This window comes from Vipera berus, assembly GCF_964194415.1.
Source record: "Vipera berus genome assembly, chromosome: 8".
NCBI classification, from domain to species: Eukaryota; Metazoa; Chordata; class Lepidosauria; order Squamata; family Viperidae; genus Vipera; species Vipera berus.
In genome coordinates, this window is record NC_138211.1 from 16,948,777 (window position 1) to 16,965,686 (window position 16,910).

Genomic DNA, 16,910 nt, shown 5'->3' on the forward strand with positions numbered 1-16,910 from the left:
ATTGCCACAATTTAGCAACAGCAATAGCAGTCAGGTTTATACACTGCTCTGTTAACGCTTTACAGCAATTTATAGTGTTAGCATATTGCCCCCAACAATCTGGGTCTTTATTTTACTGACCACAGAAGGATGGAAGGTTACGTTAACCTTGAGCCTATCAAAATCGAACTGTGGGCAGTCAGCCTGCAATATTGCATTCTGACCACTATGCCACCACAGCTCAATTATCTTTTTAACTGCACATTTAAGGGGATCACGAATCTGTATCTCTTGTATATCAAGACAGGTGCACCATTTTCGATTTCAACGTCTACCAAGAATTTAGAGGCATACATTTAAATATTAGCAACATACGGATTCTTTTTCTTTCAGTGCCAAGACGTTCTAAATAAAACAAACAAAAATCAGTGAAAAGCTATCCATGTTAACTGGAGGATAATAGAAATGCAATTAGATGCAAATTTGTGAACTGCTGATTAAGAGTGCTATAGAATTTGTTCTGGCACATAATTTGCTATCAAGCATTCAACGTAGATCCTAAAAGCAGCAATTCCAAAGAACCAGTATGCCTCGTGTCATATGCTGGAAAGAAAGATCGGTAAATTTTTAGAGACAGCTGGATGATTATTATGGGAAATAAAAATGTCGGACTAGAGGTGGTGATTGGAGCGATCCAGCCAGCTTGTAACTTTACATTCTTTACCGCACAGCCAAATTTGGTAAGTTTTAGCAGTGATAAAATAGACTTTCTGGAGAGAAGCCAAAATCTAAGAACCAAATTCTCCTAGAAAGCTGCCCAGGTTAGACTGAAAAGCTGTTTCAAGACAACTCCTTCCCAGAGAGAGCCCCATCAGAGGTATTTAGGATCAAAACACTTTAACATCTAACTTTTAGAGGAACTGGAGCACTACGTATCTTCGGGATTCTTCATACACGGGTGCCTCTAAAAATGAGCAGGTGCCTGTAGAAAATAGACAAGAGGTTGAAGGTAGCAAGAACGCCTAGGTGGCCAAACATGGGAGTCTTCCAAGCGTCTTGTTTTTGTCTCTCCAGAAGCAGAAATTGCATGCTGAAGATGTCAGACCACATGAAAAAGTACGCAAGTTGAGTCAAAGCATCAAGATGGCAACACCCATTGGGTTATGTCAATATACCGTTGGCCAGGTGGCTGTTGCCTCCATGTTGGATAATGTCACTTAAAGTGCGTTTCATTCTTTCATAGCAGGCAAAATACAACGCGTGGGCCGGGCCGGCTCCAAGGACAGTGACGTTAATTCCTCGCAGCGGCCGCCAGATGCCTTCCGTGCGGACAATCTTCCTCAAGGCCTCAAAGACGCTTCGGTACTGGGCTTTGGGGTCAGGTTGCAAACTCTGCATCCGAGTCTACAAGAAGAAAAAAAGAAGAGGGATGATGTAAAAGAGAAGAGAGAGGCTCTAGGGCTGCTTGATCGGGGGGGGGGGGGGGGGGAGAGGGAGAGACACAACTTTGGTGGGGAGGGGCATACCTAGACTTGGAAAAGCCTGCAGGTAGCCCTCGATTCACAACAATTCATTCAGTGACCTAGACAAGACCCCCAGTTTGTGTCTTGGGTGCTTTATCCTTGGGGTGGACATGCTTCTGCCTTAAGTGTATTCTTGGGTTTAAAGCAGGCGTCTTCAAACTTGGCCCTTTTATGACTTGTGGACTTCAACTCCCAGAATTCCTCAGCCAGAGGAATTCTGGGAGTTGAAGTCCACAAGTCATAAAAGGGCCACGTTTGAAGACCCCCCGGTTTAAAGTGTACATGTGCGCTGTGTTGGTTGAAAATCCTCCTGAGCTTTTCAGATACTCCTGCAACGTATGGAAGGACAATGTTGCTACATTTCTCTTCTTCGTCTGTAACAAAGGAGCTCTTGCTGGGACTTTTTTTTTAATTTGATGAAGGCCCAGTTAGGATAACCACAAGTTCAAAATGTCTCCACAGACATCTAAAATGATTGGGAAATAATCAAATCCCAAAGTGGGACGGAGGGCGCTTCCTCTACCTTCTGTCTGGCTTCTTGAGTGAGGAGCCTCAACAGGAAGCAAGCAATATTTTTTCAAAAGGCCAGAATTAGCCCCTGAAGTGTGTTGTTGCTAACCTGCACAGTTGGTAATGTACAGGGAGTCCTCAACTTACAACTTTTTGTTTAGCAATTGTTCGAAGTTACAACAGCACTGGGGGGGAAAAAGCAACTAATGACCATTTTTCACACTTACGACCGTTGCAGCATCTTCATGGTCACATGATCAAAATTCAAATGTTTGGCAACTGGCTCGTACTTATGACGGTTGCAGTGTCCGCGTGTGTGTGTCACGTGATCCCCTTTTGCGACCTTCTGGCAAGCAAAGTCAACGGGGAGGGCAGATTCATTTAATAACCGTGTCCCTGACATAACACCTGCAGCGATTTGCTTAACAGAAGCGGCAGTAAAAGTCGTAACATGGGGCAAATCTCGCTTAACAAATGTCTCACTGGGGTTCAGTGCCGGTCATAAGACGAGGACTACCTATACCTGCATAGAAAAAGTCGACAGAGCAAAGGAAAAATGTGGATCCAGACAAAACTAAATGTTATTTAATTTTTTTAAAAAAAGAAATCATGAATTAAATATAGGGAATGTGATTATTTCCCACAATGCAATGGGGGGGGATTGAAATGCCTCTAAAAAGCCAAGCATTTAAGCACATACTTTTGGAAGATACCAGAAGAGGGCACTACAAGCCTGCCCAGCATGGCAAGGCCGTCTCCAGCAAAGTGGTTGCAAGGCCTTTTGCAGTCAATATGTGTCAACGTCATTGGAAATGCCAGAGAAGGAACATTATACATGCTTTGGGCACAGATCTCGGCAACACATACACATCTTAAGCTAATGTATAGTGGCCAGAAGTTGTAATATCTCTAATGCAAACTTCTAACATGAGACACTCTGTTAGATAGCCACTGGTGACTGGACTGGACTGGACTAGAATAGAATAGAACAGAATTATAGAAAATGAATGGAAAAGTAATGAGTAGGGCTCAATTTATATTGCAGTGGCTTGTCCTGTCAGTATTGGTGGCCTTACAGATTCCTTGGTTGGGCTGTTAGGAATGGGGGCAACCTCTTGTTGCAGCTAAGGATTACCGCCTTGTGTTGGTGAAAGAGCTCAGCAGCTTCAGATATCCTGGGGCCAAATGTTGGGCTGCTTACTGTTGGCTTGTAAACATCCCAACCAAGGAACCTCTAAGACCAGCTCCTCTTCTGACAGGACGAGCCACTGCAACGTAAACTGAGAGTAAACCCCTTACTAGCTAGCACTGATAAGGTTACCTAGTTTGGCTAATGAAAGATCTGCAAGAAAACAACCAAGCTCAGAAAGCCCTAAAGGAGTCCTCCTTTCAACCCTGAGTTACAAATACTCTCCTTTATTGGTACTTCAAGATAATCGTATCAGAATCATTCCAAAATGCCACTCCACTTGGAAGGAGATAAAGGAAAATCAGCCTAAAATTAAAACAGAAAATGATCGTCCTTTGGAGGATTCAGACCCAGGCACATGTACTTACACAAGCTGGCACTCGCTAACCATGAATTTATATTCTTGAATATAGTCCCTTTACGTTAAAATAAACAGCCAACTTTCATGTGAGTTGTACCACCACAAGTTAGGAATGGGGCAACTTCTTGTTGCAGCTAAGTAATACCGGCTTATGTTGGTGGAATTACTGAGCAGCTTCAGAGATCCTGAGGCCAAATATTAAGAGAAGCATGAGGAGCAGAGGGCCACGTTTGGCTATTCTTACGTTCCTGGGCCTTGGTTGTAAACTGTGTGTTGCAGAACAAATGCAGAAAGTACTGACAAAGAGTGGAAAGTATAGGAAAGGAGAGTTTCAAGGACTTGATGGAACTGGATGGATTTATTGTGGGGAGTAAGAATGGTAAGAACTATGGTGCTGGAGAAGACTCCTGCGAGTCCCTTGGACTGCAAGGCAATCAAACCAGTCAGTCCTAGAGGAGATCAACCCTGACTGCTCTTTAGAAGGCCAGATCTTGAAGCTAAAACTCAAATACTTTGGCCACCTAATGAGAAGGAAGGACTCACTGGAGAAGAGCCTAATGCTGGGAAAGATTGAGGGCAATAGAAGAAGGGGACGACAGAGAATGAGGTGGCTGGATGGAGTCACTGAAGCAGTAGGCGTGAGCCTAAATGGACTCCAGAAGATGGTAGAGGACAGGAAGGCCTGGAAGAACGTTGTGCATGGGGTCGCGATGGGTCGGATACGACTTCGCAACTAACAACAACAAAAGAATGGGGCTGGGGACTAAGACAATTTCACACAAGTGTTATCCTTTATAACAGGGATCCTTAACCTTCGAGCCATGGACCAATACCCATCCATGGCTTGCTAGGAAACAGGCTGCACAGCTGGAGGTGAGCTGCAGGCGAGTGAATGAAAATTGAAACCATCCCCACCTTCCCAGGTCTGTGGGAAAATTTTCTTCCATGAAACTGGTCCCTGGTGCTAAAAATGTTGAGGACTGCTGCTCTACCATACAACCCAGATGCCTCTTCTGCTGCCACCAAGCGTAAGATGCATTCTAAAAGTCTTAAAACATAGGGGTAGACTTCAGCTGGATATCAGGAGGAAGTCTAATGGTAGTTTTAATAATATACAGAGATTAAACTATTTTTTTTTCACAAGCAGAAACAGAACCATCACCCATCACAGGTGCTGCGGCCCTACGCTTCCTGCCTCGAGCAATGACTGATCTACCAGATTTAAGAGTCCTTTTTCCACCTCTTGCTGATTCCAAAGGAGTGCAGGATGACACAGGACGAATGACTGGCATGATTTAAATCCAAGCTGAATGACTGCAAAACTCCAGGTGTCTGACTGGACATGTCCCAACAGCCTGACTAATGCAGGATGACTGCAATTCTGTTTAAAAGGCACTGCTTCCCTGCTCATTACACATGTCTAAAAATGTGCAGCTCTGAATGTTTTCTCTTCCGCAGGCATTAACAGAAGAATCCAACCTAACTCTTGGGCCATATACCATAACTAAGACATCCCATTTGCCTGGGTATCACAGTTCTTGGGTAAAACCCAAGAAAGAAACAGATGTCTGTGGAGATTCTTAAACATCCAGGTCATGGTTGTCCCTAAGGTGCTTGGATGAGAAGCGAAACATTTTCAAGGAAAAAAAAATTAAGAAAGTCCAGTTGCCTCTTGAAAAAGCACCTTTGGGAAAGACATAGCTCCTTAGCTAGTTCCAAGTTTCTGGCTTCTATCTTACCCTTTTCTTGGATGGTTGTTTAATAATCACGTTAGTTGTTTAGCAACCCAGCAGGCTTGGACTGCTGAACTTGTAAAATTCAAGGGAAGTCCAGCAGGTCTACTCAGCCTGGTGAAATTCCTTCAACTTCTCTGTGGATGGAGTGGCTGTCAGTTCATGCACGCTCAAGAAAAGAAGAATTATTCCTCTGATCTCATAATACTTTGCTGAGAGAAACAGCAGGGCCTAAGTCCCAGGCTTCTCACTTACCCAAGTCTAGCAAATCCCACTTCAACATAACCATTTATTTGAAAAGCCTAAACAACAAGCAAATCTAATCCCCAAAATCATTTTGTCAGCTCTAAATCCTCAGAAAATGCAGTGGAGGAATTATAGCGAATAAATACCAATTTGCCAGCTGCCAAAATTCTTGACTTTGGCAAATCCCATTTAAAAGAGCTTGTGCCTATGTGTTTGTGTAGACAGAGACCTACAATTGAGTGAAAGATAAGTGTCAATTCTAAATCATTAGTGTAAAGCAAATTAAAGAACCGCACCAAGGGCAGTATACAGTCTGGTTTTTATACCTGGTCTATATAATTCATTCTAATAAAAGATGAGCAACCCCATAAATATCTCAACAGGCACACTTAAAAAATCCCTTACTTCCTTAATTTCTGGTCTTAACGATTTGGGGACAAGCTGAAACATACATGCATGCCCAGCAGGAGCTCTCTAATCGTAAGAAGGAGGTCATGACTTGGTATTACTGGATGACAGAGATGGGTTAGTAAAGCTAAAGAAAAAGGAACTGAAGATGTCTGCTGTTTAAACTACGGAAGTATGTCATTAATGCAATGTCTCATATATAATCCAAGTATGCCTCCTATTCTCCTTCCACAGCCTAGCCCCGGGGTAGGCAACCTTGGCTCTTTTATGACTCGTGGACTTCAACTCCCAGAATTCCTGAGCCAGCCATGCTGAGGAGAAAGAGAGAGGTTTCCAAGCTGAGCCATGCTGGCTCAGGAATTCTGGGAGTTGAAGTCCACGAGTCATAAAAGAGCCACGGTTGCCTACCCCTGGGCTAGCCTAACCAATTGTCCTAACACTGATCAAAATCATGTCTGAGCTAGAATCTCAACGCAAGAACTTTCAAATGGTGGCTTTCAAGATCCAAATGATATCTATCTCCGTTCTACATGCAAACTGGGATAACTTTTGAGTGGAATGGGAAAGGAGAGGAGAGGAGAGGAGAGGAGAGGAGAGGAGAGGAGAGGAGAGGAGAGGAGAGGAGAGGAGAGGAGAGGAGAGGAGAGGAGAGGAGAGGAGAGGAGAGGAGAGGAGAGGACTACATTACAGCAAGGTCAACCTCATCAGTAGTTGCCACCCAAAGCCCACCAAATGCATTTTTTTTACTCGCTCTCAACATTCCAAGCAAGCATGGCTTTAAGCAAAGTTGAAAATTATGGCAGTGATCTTTCAACAGATTGAAAGACCTCAGGATATGAGTCCCCCCACCCTCTTTGCTCTTTTTCTTTTAAGTCTCCCTTCTCATCTTCTCTTATGAATAACTGTGTTCCCAATTGAAATATATGCCTTGCAATTAAAGAAAAGAAGATGCTGGAGAAGTGTAATCTTGGTAGTAGTATTGTGTGTGCATAGGTCCACAACAGGAAGGAAGGAAGGAAGGAAGGAAGGAAGGAAGGAAGGAAGGAAGGAAGGAAGGAAGGAAGGAAGGAAGGAAGGAAGGAAGGAAGGAAGGAAGGAAGGAAGGAAGGAAGGAAGGAAGGGTGTTATGAGTTCTTGATCTTAGTTGAACTTTAAATCTCTCTTCAGTCACAGTAATTTTCCTAATAGTGTAAACAAACCAAAGAACTTATTTTACGTAAAAGTCCTTGTGACTAAATAGGGTGTGGTGCTCAAATATTTCAGAAAAACACCCATGATATGTCTTCTTTTTTCCCCTTTTCATCCTTGCAACAAGCTGCCCCTGGAAATGAAGCTGCCTGTGTGGCGTTGTTAGCTAATGAATCGGTTTGGAGGAAACAGAACAAAGAATGTAGGCCTTAATCCGCTTCTCAAATCGAGGGTGGGACAGGAAAACCCAACCATCTCACATAACACCCTGGGTTGTTGCTGTCTATTCTGCATCTGTCCAGTGATGATAAGTTCTACAGCCAAGAAGTTATCTACAACCCCTCTACCAACTTTTTAAAACTCTGCATATATTAGCAATACAGTATCTGATCCTCTAGCATCTCTGTGTGTCTATGGGTCTGTTTCAAAGCCTTACCAATAACCTTTTCTGCATAAAAAGGGGTGAAAGGGACAGTAGCTCTCTTCTGTGAGGCCTAAATAGGTCACTTGTCCTTTTTCTTCCCTCCCCTGTTGAAATTTCCCCTTCCCTTGCCATCACCTTCCCCTTCTTCTCTGTAACCTTGCAGGATAGAGAAATGGGTGTGGGTGGGTGTTTATGCCAGTGCGATGTCATTCTGCATGTGCAGATGGTTTGCTTAAGAACAAGAGAATAGTTACTAATTGCAGATGAGAGATCAATTCATTTTATACGCCAGGCACCTTATTTCACAGGCAATTAATTTTAATTAATGGGTTTGAGCACAATGCTTATCACGGTCCTGGCCTTTTTGGGCGGGTATGATTTCCAGAAGGCACACAAGCGTGCATACACATGTGCATACACATACACATACACACACATCAACAAGTATGTCACTTGCATAATTGTGGGGAGAGGGGAAATTTCCAAGATTGGTTTCAGTTGGAAGTCACCATCCAAAGTAGGAATGCTGCCTAGAACTCTTGATAGTGTTTACAATGTGGTTGTACCTATTTGCGGAGTAGGCAGAGTTCAGAGTTGCTTTGCTTTCAAGAAAATTGTTCTAAGCGGAAAGGAGTTGCTTTACTTGGGTGTCCCAAAAAATCTGAATCATCTCATTAGATCACGCCAGCTTGATTTGTTATAATACATGGGCAGGAACATATAATAAGGGACGCGGTGGCTCAGTGGGTTAGGACGCTGAGCTTGTCGATCAGAAGGTCGGCAGTTTGGCGGGTTGAATCCCGAGTGCTGCATAAGAGAGTGAGCGCCTGTTACTCGTCCCAGCTTCTGCCAACCTAGCAGTTCGAAAGCACGTAAAAATGCAAGTAAAAAAATAGGGACCCCTATGGTGGGAAGGTGACAGTGTTCCGTGCGCCTTTGGCGTCTAGACATTTAATTAATTTAATTTAATAATTTGATTTCTATACCGCCCTTCTCCCGAAGGACTCAGGGCGGTGAACAGGGCAATACACAATAAAAATCAGATACAAAAATTAAAAAACCATTAAAAACCAATTAAACATCATGCCCATAAAAACAATACATATTAAGTTAAAAACTAATTTTAAAAACCCAACCCCATCCCGTCAGACCAAGCCAGCTTGTTCGAAAAAGAATGTTTTAAGATCGCGCCGGAAGGAGCGAAGGTCGGGGGCCGTCCGGAGCTCAACCGGTAAGCTGTTCCAAAGGTCTGGCGCGCCCACAGAGAACGCTCTCCCCCTGGGGGTCACCAATCGGCATTCTTTGATCGGCGGCACCCTGAGGAGGCCCTCTCTGTGGGAGCGCACTGGACGGAGGGACGTTGACGCCGGTCGCAGGTGTTGCCGTAGGTAATCCGGACCCATGCCATGAAGGGCTTTGTACGTCATAACTAACACCTTGAACCTCACCCGGACAGCAACCGGTAGCCAATGCAGCTCGCGGAGCAGAGGTGTAACATGGGAGTATCGGGAAACTCCCAAGACGACTCGCGCGGCTGCATTCTGCACCAGCTGGAGTCTCCGGGTGGACCTCAAGGGCAGCCCCATGTAGAGAGCATTACAGTAGTCTAGACGAGAGGTCACGAGCGCATGAGTGACTGTGACTAGACATGCCAGCCACATGACCATGGAGACGTCCTCGGACAAGCACTGGCTTTTCGGCTTTGAAACTGAGATGAGCACCGGCCCCTAGAGTTGGAAACGACTAGCACGCATGTGCAGGGGAACCTTTACCTTTAACATATAATAAAAAGCGAAGAATTCCATACGAACTATAAATACCGTTGATCACTATTTACAAACCAAGAACTGGATTTTGTTCTCCTTTGCACAAGCTAGTCAGAAGCTACAGTGTTTTTTGTGGTGGCATGATTTTGTCTGGTTTGGAGAAGACCCAGAATTCTTGGTTCCTGTGAAAATCCTGCAACCTTCCAGATATTGCTGAAGTAAACAGCCCGGTGGCCATGTTGCTTAATATGTTTGTTCTGTATCCTGCTTTATTATTTTTACAAGTAACTCAAGGCAGTGAATAGGTGCAACACACACCCTCCTCCTACTATTTTTCCCACAGCAATAGCCCTGTGAGGTGAATTGGGTTGAGAATGGATGACTGGTCCAAAGTCAACCAGCTGGCTTTCATGCCTAAAGCAGGACTAGAACTTACCATCTCCTGGTGATTGGCCCAGTCACCCAGCCGGCTTTCATGACTAAAGCAGGACTAGAACTTACCGTCTCCTGGTGACTAGCCCAAAGTCACCCAGGTAGCTTTCACACCTAAGGCAGGACTACAACTCCCAGTCTCCCAGTCTCTAGCCTCGTACCTTAACCATCAGACCAGATTGGCTTTCTAGACCAAACTGACTCTAGTTATGGAAAGCTGTAGAGTAGCAATATCTAGACATCCATCGATTTGTTCACCTTTGTTAAAAGGAAATGGCAAATCCTCTGAGCATGCCCATGAACATCACACTCTCTACTCTTGAGCCAATGAATCGCTCGCATGTCTAGTTCTAGCACGTTAGTCTATAAGCTCCTTATGCAAAAAGTTACTGACTGAGCATATCTGCAGTGATAGCCCTTATATTTAGAACAGCTACTCTGCATTTTGTATCTGGGTTCAGATAACATGACAATAAATTCTAGGGGCCAAGGATTTTTTTTATATTATTAAAAGATCTGTACATGATTAGACAAGTTCAGAAATGACTCTTGGTAGAGGCCGTCCAGCTTTCAGATGGTTCATCTGGCATTAAATTCAAGGAGAAAGGTTATTAACCCAAGAAAAATCAACTCATTTACAGGGAGTCCTTGACTTGTGACCAAAATTGAGCCCAAAGTTTATGTGGCTAAGTGAGACGGTTGTCAAGAGAGCTTTGCTCCATTTTATGAGTTTTCTTGCCGCAGTTGTTAAGTGAATCACTGCAGTTGTTAAGTTAGTAACATGGTTGTTAAGTGAATCTGGCTTCCCCATTGATCTTACTTGTCGGAAGGTCGCAAAATGGGATCACGTGACCCCGGGATGCTGCAACCGTCATAAATATGAGTCATTTGACAAGTGTCTGAATTTTGATCATCTGACCATGGGGAATGCTGCGAAGATTGTAACTACCGGTATGAAAAACAGCCTTTAGTCAATTTTTCCCAGTGCTGATGTAATTTCAAATGGTCACTAAATGAACAGTTGTAAATTAAGGACTTTGGTTTTTATTTTTATTTGCTTTCATCAAAGGGACATTTCAAAACATATTGCAAAGCAAGATCTTGTTCAAATAATAGATAAACATCTCTTCATGAATATGAATTCACTGCTTAAAATGAAGGAAGCCCGCAACTCTGACATTGCTACCCTCACAGAGATAAATGCAGCATCTAAAGGCCGCAAATTAGACCTGCATTTAAATGTAAGCGACACACCTATTTCTTAATTTGCCCCAGCAAAACTCACATACCAGTTTGCCAAAACTCACATACCAGTTTGCCAAAATGCCGTAATTCATAGTGCACTAAAATCTGTTGTCTTTATTTTTTTAAGATACAACTGGTAAATAGATTTATAGAATCCTGGTTAAAGTCTGTTGGATTTTCTTCCATTATTCCATTTTTAAATTTATTATACAATATTTTATTTTGTTTGGTTTTATTGTACACTGCCCAAAATCAGTTTGGAGTCAGGCGGTGCCTAAACTGAATCAATTAAATTAAAATGTTCTGTTCCAGATTAGACACATAACACAGTGTGGAATTAATAGCTGATTTTCTGCTTTAAAAATCTCAAAAGAGCATTTGACAGAACTGAGAGATTTCTCCTACTTTCTCATGAAGTAGAAAAAATACTCAAAGTGGTGATGAGTTCTAGAAAAAATTCAGCTAGAATGTTTCCTTATGCAACTGATGTCAATCTGCATCAAAACGTGTTTCTTTCGCAAAATTATGCCCACTCTCATCATTTATTTCATAAATGGACTCATATTTCATAAATGGACTCATATTTCATAAGTGGACTCTACAAGGTTCATTTTGAGCTTAAAAGTCCTTTAAAATGGTCCTGGCCATTTCAAATACAAGACATGTACTTTACTCTTGACATCACTGCTTCAAAATGAAAACAAGGGATGTTTTATAATGCAAGATGGTTGGAATATGAAACAATTTCACACACTACCCGCACAAAACTTTTAAAAGTCAGGCTGCAAGATGTCATGGCTGAGGCATATCTTGCGATTTGTACATTTAAGCCAATATTTCAAACTCTGGAGTAACAAGCCAACAGTCTGGATTCTGACTTATAAAACAGTGATTCTTAACTGAAGCGATGCATGCCTTAGATGGGATTCTGTAGTAGACTAAATGGGACATGGAGAAAGTCACTGAAACCTTAATTTATCCTTTAAAACAATGGCAAATATAGCAAGACTGTTGGGGGCGAAATGACAAGAAATATATGGCATGCTCATGCAAAGGCCACCACTTAAATAGCTACATCAAATTTTGGAATATAAATCCATACTAGCAACATTTACATGATAGTGTCATTGTGATAGGTCAATGTCCTGATTCAACATCAGTGTGCTGTAGACTCCAGGGAAAATGCCCATAGTCATATAAATATCCTTCTTCTAAAAAGAAATTGAGCATTTTATTTTAATGATAGAGGGACTCCAGTTGGTGAAAAAAAAAGTGATTCTGGTAACATCTCCACTCCTTCTATGATGCCTGTTCATAAATACCCAAAGATGGGTAACGTGCTGACCACCAACACACCATCTGTGGTTCCCCCAATATCTAAATTTAGATGAGAGTCAGTTTCGTCACCAGACCAGTAAAGCAGGAGGCCCTGAGTTCAAGTTCCGCGTTAGCCATGAAAGCCAGCTGGGGGACCTTAGGCCAATCATTCTCTGACAGCCCAATATAACCCACAGGATTGTTGGTGTGGGGAAAACAGGAGGAGGAAGGTGCGTTGGCTATGTTCAAGGTCTTGAATTATTTGTAAAAGCAATGAAAGCAGGATACAAATAAATACATAAAAAAATTAAAAATTAAAAAGCAGAGGTCTTTGAGATGTCAGCCTCCTTTCTGATGTTTGGGCCTTTTGCCATGTCATCAGAGAACCAGACAGGGATTCCAATTCCATACCTAAGTTGGTTCTGTTGGTTGATGTAAAATCAAAGGAGATGACTTGAGAGCCACTTTGGTTTAGTCTAGTGCAGGGGTAGGCAACCTCGGCTCTTTTATGACTCATGGACTTCAACTCCCAGAATTCCTGAGTCAGCTGACTCAGGAATTCTGGGAGTTGAAGTCCATGAGTCATAAAAGAACCGAGGTTGCCTACCCCTGGTCTAGTGGATAAGGTGCTGGCCTACAAACTAGGAGACCATGAGTTCTAGTTCCACCTTAACCATGAAAACCAGTGGGGTGACTTTGGGCCAGTGCCTCTCCCTCAGCCCAACCCACCTCACAGGGTTGTTGTGGGGACAATGGGAGAAGGATGATGTGTGGATATGTTCACCACCTTGCGTCATTTGTAAAAATGATACAAATAAATAGATACATTTAGCACACTGGCTGGAATACGGTTGTGCAATTTTGCAACAATTTTATTGTGCAAAGTGGAAGCAGTTTGCCTCTGAAAAGTCTCTTTCCACTTTGGAAAAAATTGGAAACATAACTCTTCTGCTGATATCCCGGCACTGTGGGAAGTCAGCTGCAACAGAGACTATTTACCCCTTATCTCTTCTTTCATTCTTTTTTTTATCTTCTAAATAAAGAGCCAGTTGGGGGCTCTTATGCCACCTGATTTCATACTTGTCTGGATTTTAATCACTATTTTGTTTTATTATGGGCTTTGTCATTTTTCTCAGGCAGCTCTCTCGACAGCCAAGACATGAGATGCTGACCACGTCTCCTCCACTCCTGCTACAATGCAAAGGAGAGAGAGACATTATTAAACTCTCACTGATAGGAAATCTAATTAGGGAAGCAAAAAAACCCCAAGCCCAGCTGACCAGCAGATGCAAAAATGCAAAACTGAGAAGGAATGCGGAGCAATTTGCCTTTAAATTCCTAGTCCCATTTTTTTCCCCAGCAAACAGTGATGGGAACAGCCCATAATCATTCCTAAGAGGCTTGCCAGAAAACATTACTCAGTGCACATACTCAGCAATTCTGGATCACTCATTCACACACAGACACACACAGTCATCACAAATTGTGCAAGCTGCTGGCAACTCATTCAATTAAAAAAGGAAAGTTTTTCTTAATGAAATTAATCCAATCTGCCCCCACTCACTTTGCTCCATCTGCTAAATTATGCTTGTTTTTGGATTGGTGCATATCTAGATTTTGTGGCTGCAGGTTTGCATTTTTCATTCTTTCCTGGCTATATCTGTAAACCTTAATAAAGTGGTAGAGTAGAGACATGTATACATAAGCATCAAAGGGAGGGGGGAGGAGATTCAATTTATTTTATTTATTTATTTTTATTTTTATTCCATTTATATCCCGCCCTTCTCCGAAGACTCAGGGCGGCTTACAAGCTTAGCAGCATTTGAGATGTTGAGACTTTAAAAAAGAGTGCAGAGAAGAGCAACAAAAATGATTAGGGGCCTGGAGGCTAAAACATATGAACAGGTTGCAGGAAGTGGGCAGGTCTAGCCCAGGGGTCTTCAAACCTGGCCCTTTTATGACCTGTGGACTTCAACTCCCAGAATTCCTCAGCCAGGTGTAGTCTGATGAAAAGAAGGACCAGGGGTAACGTGATAGCAGTGTTCCAGTATCCAAGGGCTTGCCATGAAGATTTTGGGGGGGGGGGTTCAACCTACTCTCTAAAGCACCCGAAGGCAGAACAAGAAGCAATGGATGGAAACTAATCAAGGAGAGAACCAACATAGAACTAAGGAGAAATTTCCTGACACTTAGAACAATTAATCAGTTGGAACGACTTGCCTCCAGAAAGTGTGGGTGCTCCAACTCTGGATGTTTTTAAGAAGAGATTGGACAACCATTTGTCTGGAATGGTAAAGGGTTTCCTGTCTGAGCAGGGGGCTGGACTAGAAGACCTCCAAGGTCCCTTCCAATTCTGGCATTCTGCTGAAAGTGCAACCAGGTTGGAGTTCCCCCCCCAAAGTGATTTTTTTTGGGGGGGGGGGAAGTCCCTCCTACCAAATGACAGAGACAGACTCAAAGGCACTAGAAGTTAAATTCCATTCTAGGTATTCCGGTTACACAACACCACCCTTGGTTACAGCTGTTGTGACCTCCAATAAATGACCTTCTTGGCTAGAGTGCTTTTAAAGCCTTTTTTTATCAGGAAGACAGTGTCTGCCAAGACAGGTTTCTGATGCAACTTGGGACTTTTTCCTTTTACAGTTTATTTAATTTTGGAAAGGGGGAGGGGGAGAGACGAGACAGAATAGGCCACTTTGATTGCTCAAGCTGGACGCTGAAGAAAGGGAAGCCCTCGCAATAACCTTGAGAAGTTTCAAACCAAGCTGTGCAGTTCAAACCTGTTTCATAATAAGGGTCAGGTTATTCAATGGTTTGCAGAGTATTAAGATATTAGATCACCTTTATTGTCATTATTTTTCCTGTTGGCACAACAGCACCCATTAAAAATGAAATTCAGTTGCTTGCTTTCCAAGTGTACATATATATATAACACTCATTTAAAACATACTATATACAACTTATGTATAGACCTACACCCTTACGTATAAGTTACATATAAATATTAATCACTGTCCATCTTGAATATGTAACAGAAGGAGGAAGCTTTATTACCCATGAATCACAGGCAATCAATGAAAGTATATCCGGTGTTTCTTTTCCTAAGTTTATAAAGGTAAAGGTAAAGGTTCCCCCGCACATGCATGCTAGTCGTTTCCGACTCTAGGAGCCAGTGCTCATCTCCGTTTCAAAGCCAAAGAGCCAGCGCTTGTCCGAGGACGTCTCCGTGGTCATGTGGCCGGCATGACTAGACGCCAAAGGCGCACGGAACACTGTTACCTTCCCACCGTAGTGGTCCCTATTTCTCTACTTGCATTTTTACGTGCTTTCAAACTGCTAGGTGGGCAGAAGCTGGGACGAGTAACAGGCGCTCACTCTGCTACGCGGCACTCGGGATTCGACCCGCCAAACTGCCGACCATCTGATTGACAAGCTCAGCATCCTTTCTTTAAAAAAATAACAGGCAGGATTTACTTAGTGTGGAAGTCCTACATAATGACCTGCTTAACTGTGGCTTAGCATGAAGTTTGAATCTGGCCAACAGGGGTCAAAATGCAGTGTCATGTGGTGACGTTCAAGCCAATCAATGAATTATTCCTTTGGGATAAATAACCTCCTTCAAGCTGAATGGTAAGTCTATGAATACACCCATGTAGAGTCTAGGCAACAAAAAAAGAGATATTTTGCCAATAACTTGTTGTCTCAAGGCTGTCCAACTTTGGCAACGTTAAGACTTGTGGACTTTAATTCCCAAAATTTCCCAGCAAAATTGGACACCCCTAATCTAGTTTATAGTTCAGAATAGAATAGAGCTGCAAGGGACCTTGGAGGTCTTCTAGTCCAGCCCACTGCTCAAGCAGGAGACCCTATGTCATTTCAGACAAATGGCTGTCCAGTCTCTTCTTAAAAACCTCAAGTGTTGAAGCACCCACAACTTCTGAAGGCAAGCTGTTCCACTAGTTAATCATCCTCATTGTTGGGAAGTTTCTCCTTAGTTCCAGGCTGCTTCTCTCCTTGATCAGCTTCCATCCATTGTTTCTTGTCTTGCCTTCTGTGCTTTGGAAAATAAATCGACCCCTCCTCCTTCTGGCAGCCTCTCAAATTCTGGAACTCTGGAATAGTTCTGGAATTCACTACTGAATTCCCATCCCCCTAAGCCAGACCAAACTTATTAAGCTTATTGAGTTCAAAGTCAGATGATGCTGAAAATCCTTTCCTATTTGCCATCAAGTCTGAGAGCTTTAGAAAAATCTGGGACTCTCGTTAATATCTCTTCAGACATGGATGATATTAATCAGGCTTGCCTATGGAGCAGTATCCATACTTGGAAATGAGAACTGGAAGGAATAGACCACATCCTACTACTCTATACTTCTTCATTGCCCCAGGAATATGGCAATGATGCCTACTTTGACTGGGAAGGAAAATGACTAGGAGTTCACCTCAGCTAAAACGTTGGCCGCAATCACTAGAACAGAGTTTCAAAAAAGCAACACTTTAGCACAGACATGTCAAACACAAGGCCCGGGGGCCAGATCCGGCCCGCGAAGTGGTTTCATGTGGCCCGCGAAGCCATCCTGGAAACAGTG

The 16,910-nt window shown here is 42.9% G+C and overlaps 1 protein-coding gene across 4 annotated transcripts in view; it reads right to left on the minus strand.

The window, feature by feature from the left end:
• Positions 1-16,910, minus strand: part of SLC25A37 (solute carrier family 25 member 37) — a 39,635-nt gene that overhangs the window by 11,464 nt on the left and 11,261 nt on the right. Inside the window, exons 1-2 of one of the 4 annotated variants that reach the window (XM_081334171.1) lie at positions 2,240-2,407; positions 1,155-1,383 (exon numbers count right to left, since the gene is read on the minus strand). In XM_081334171.1, the coding sequence (XP_081190297.1) occupies positions 1,155-1,377 (223 nt within the window). In that variant the 5' untranslated portion in view covers positions 1,378-1,383; positions 2,240-2,407. The other 3 variants (XM_081334170.1, XM_081334172.1, XM_081334173.1) reach the window with 3 other exon arrangements.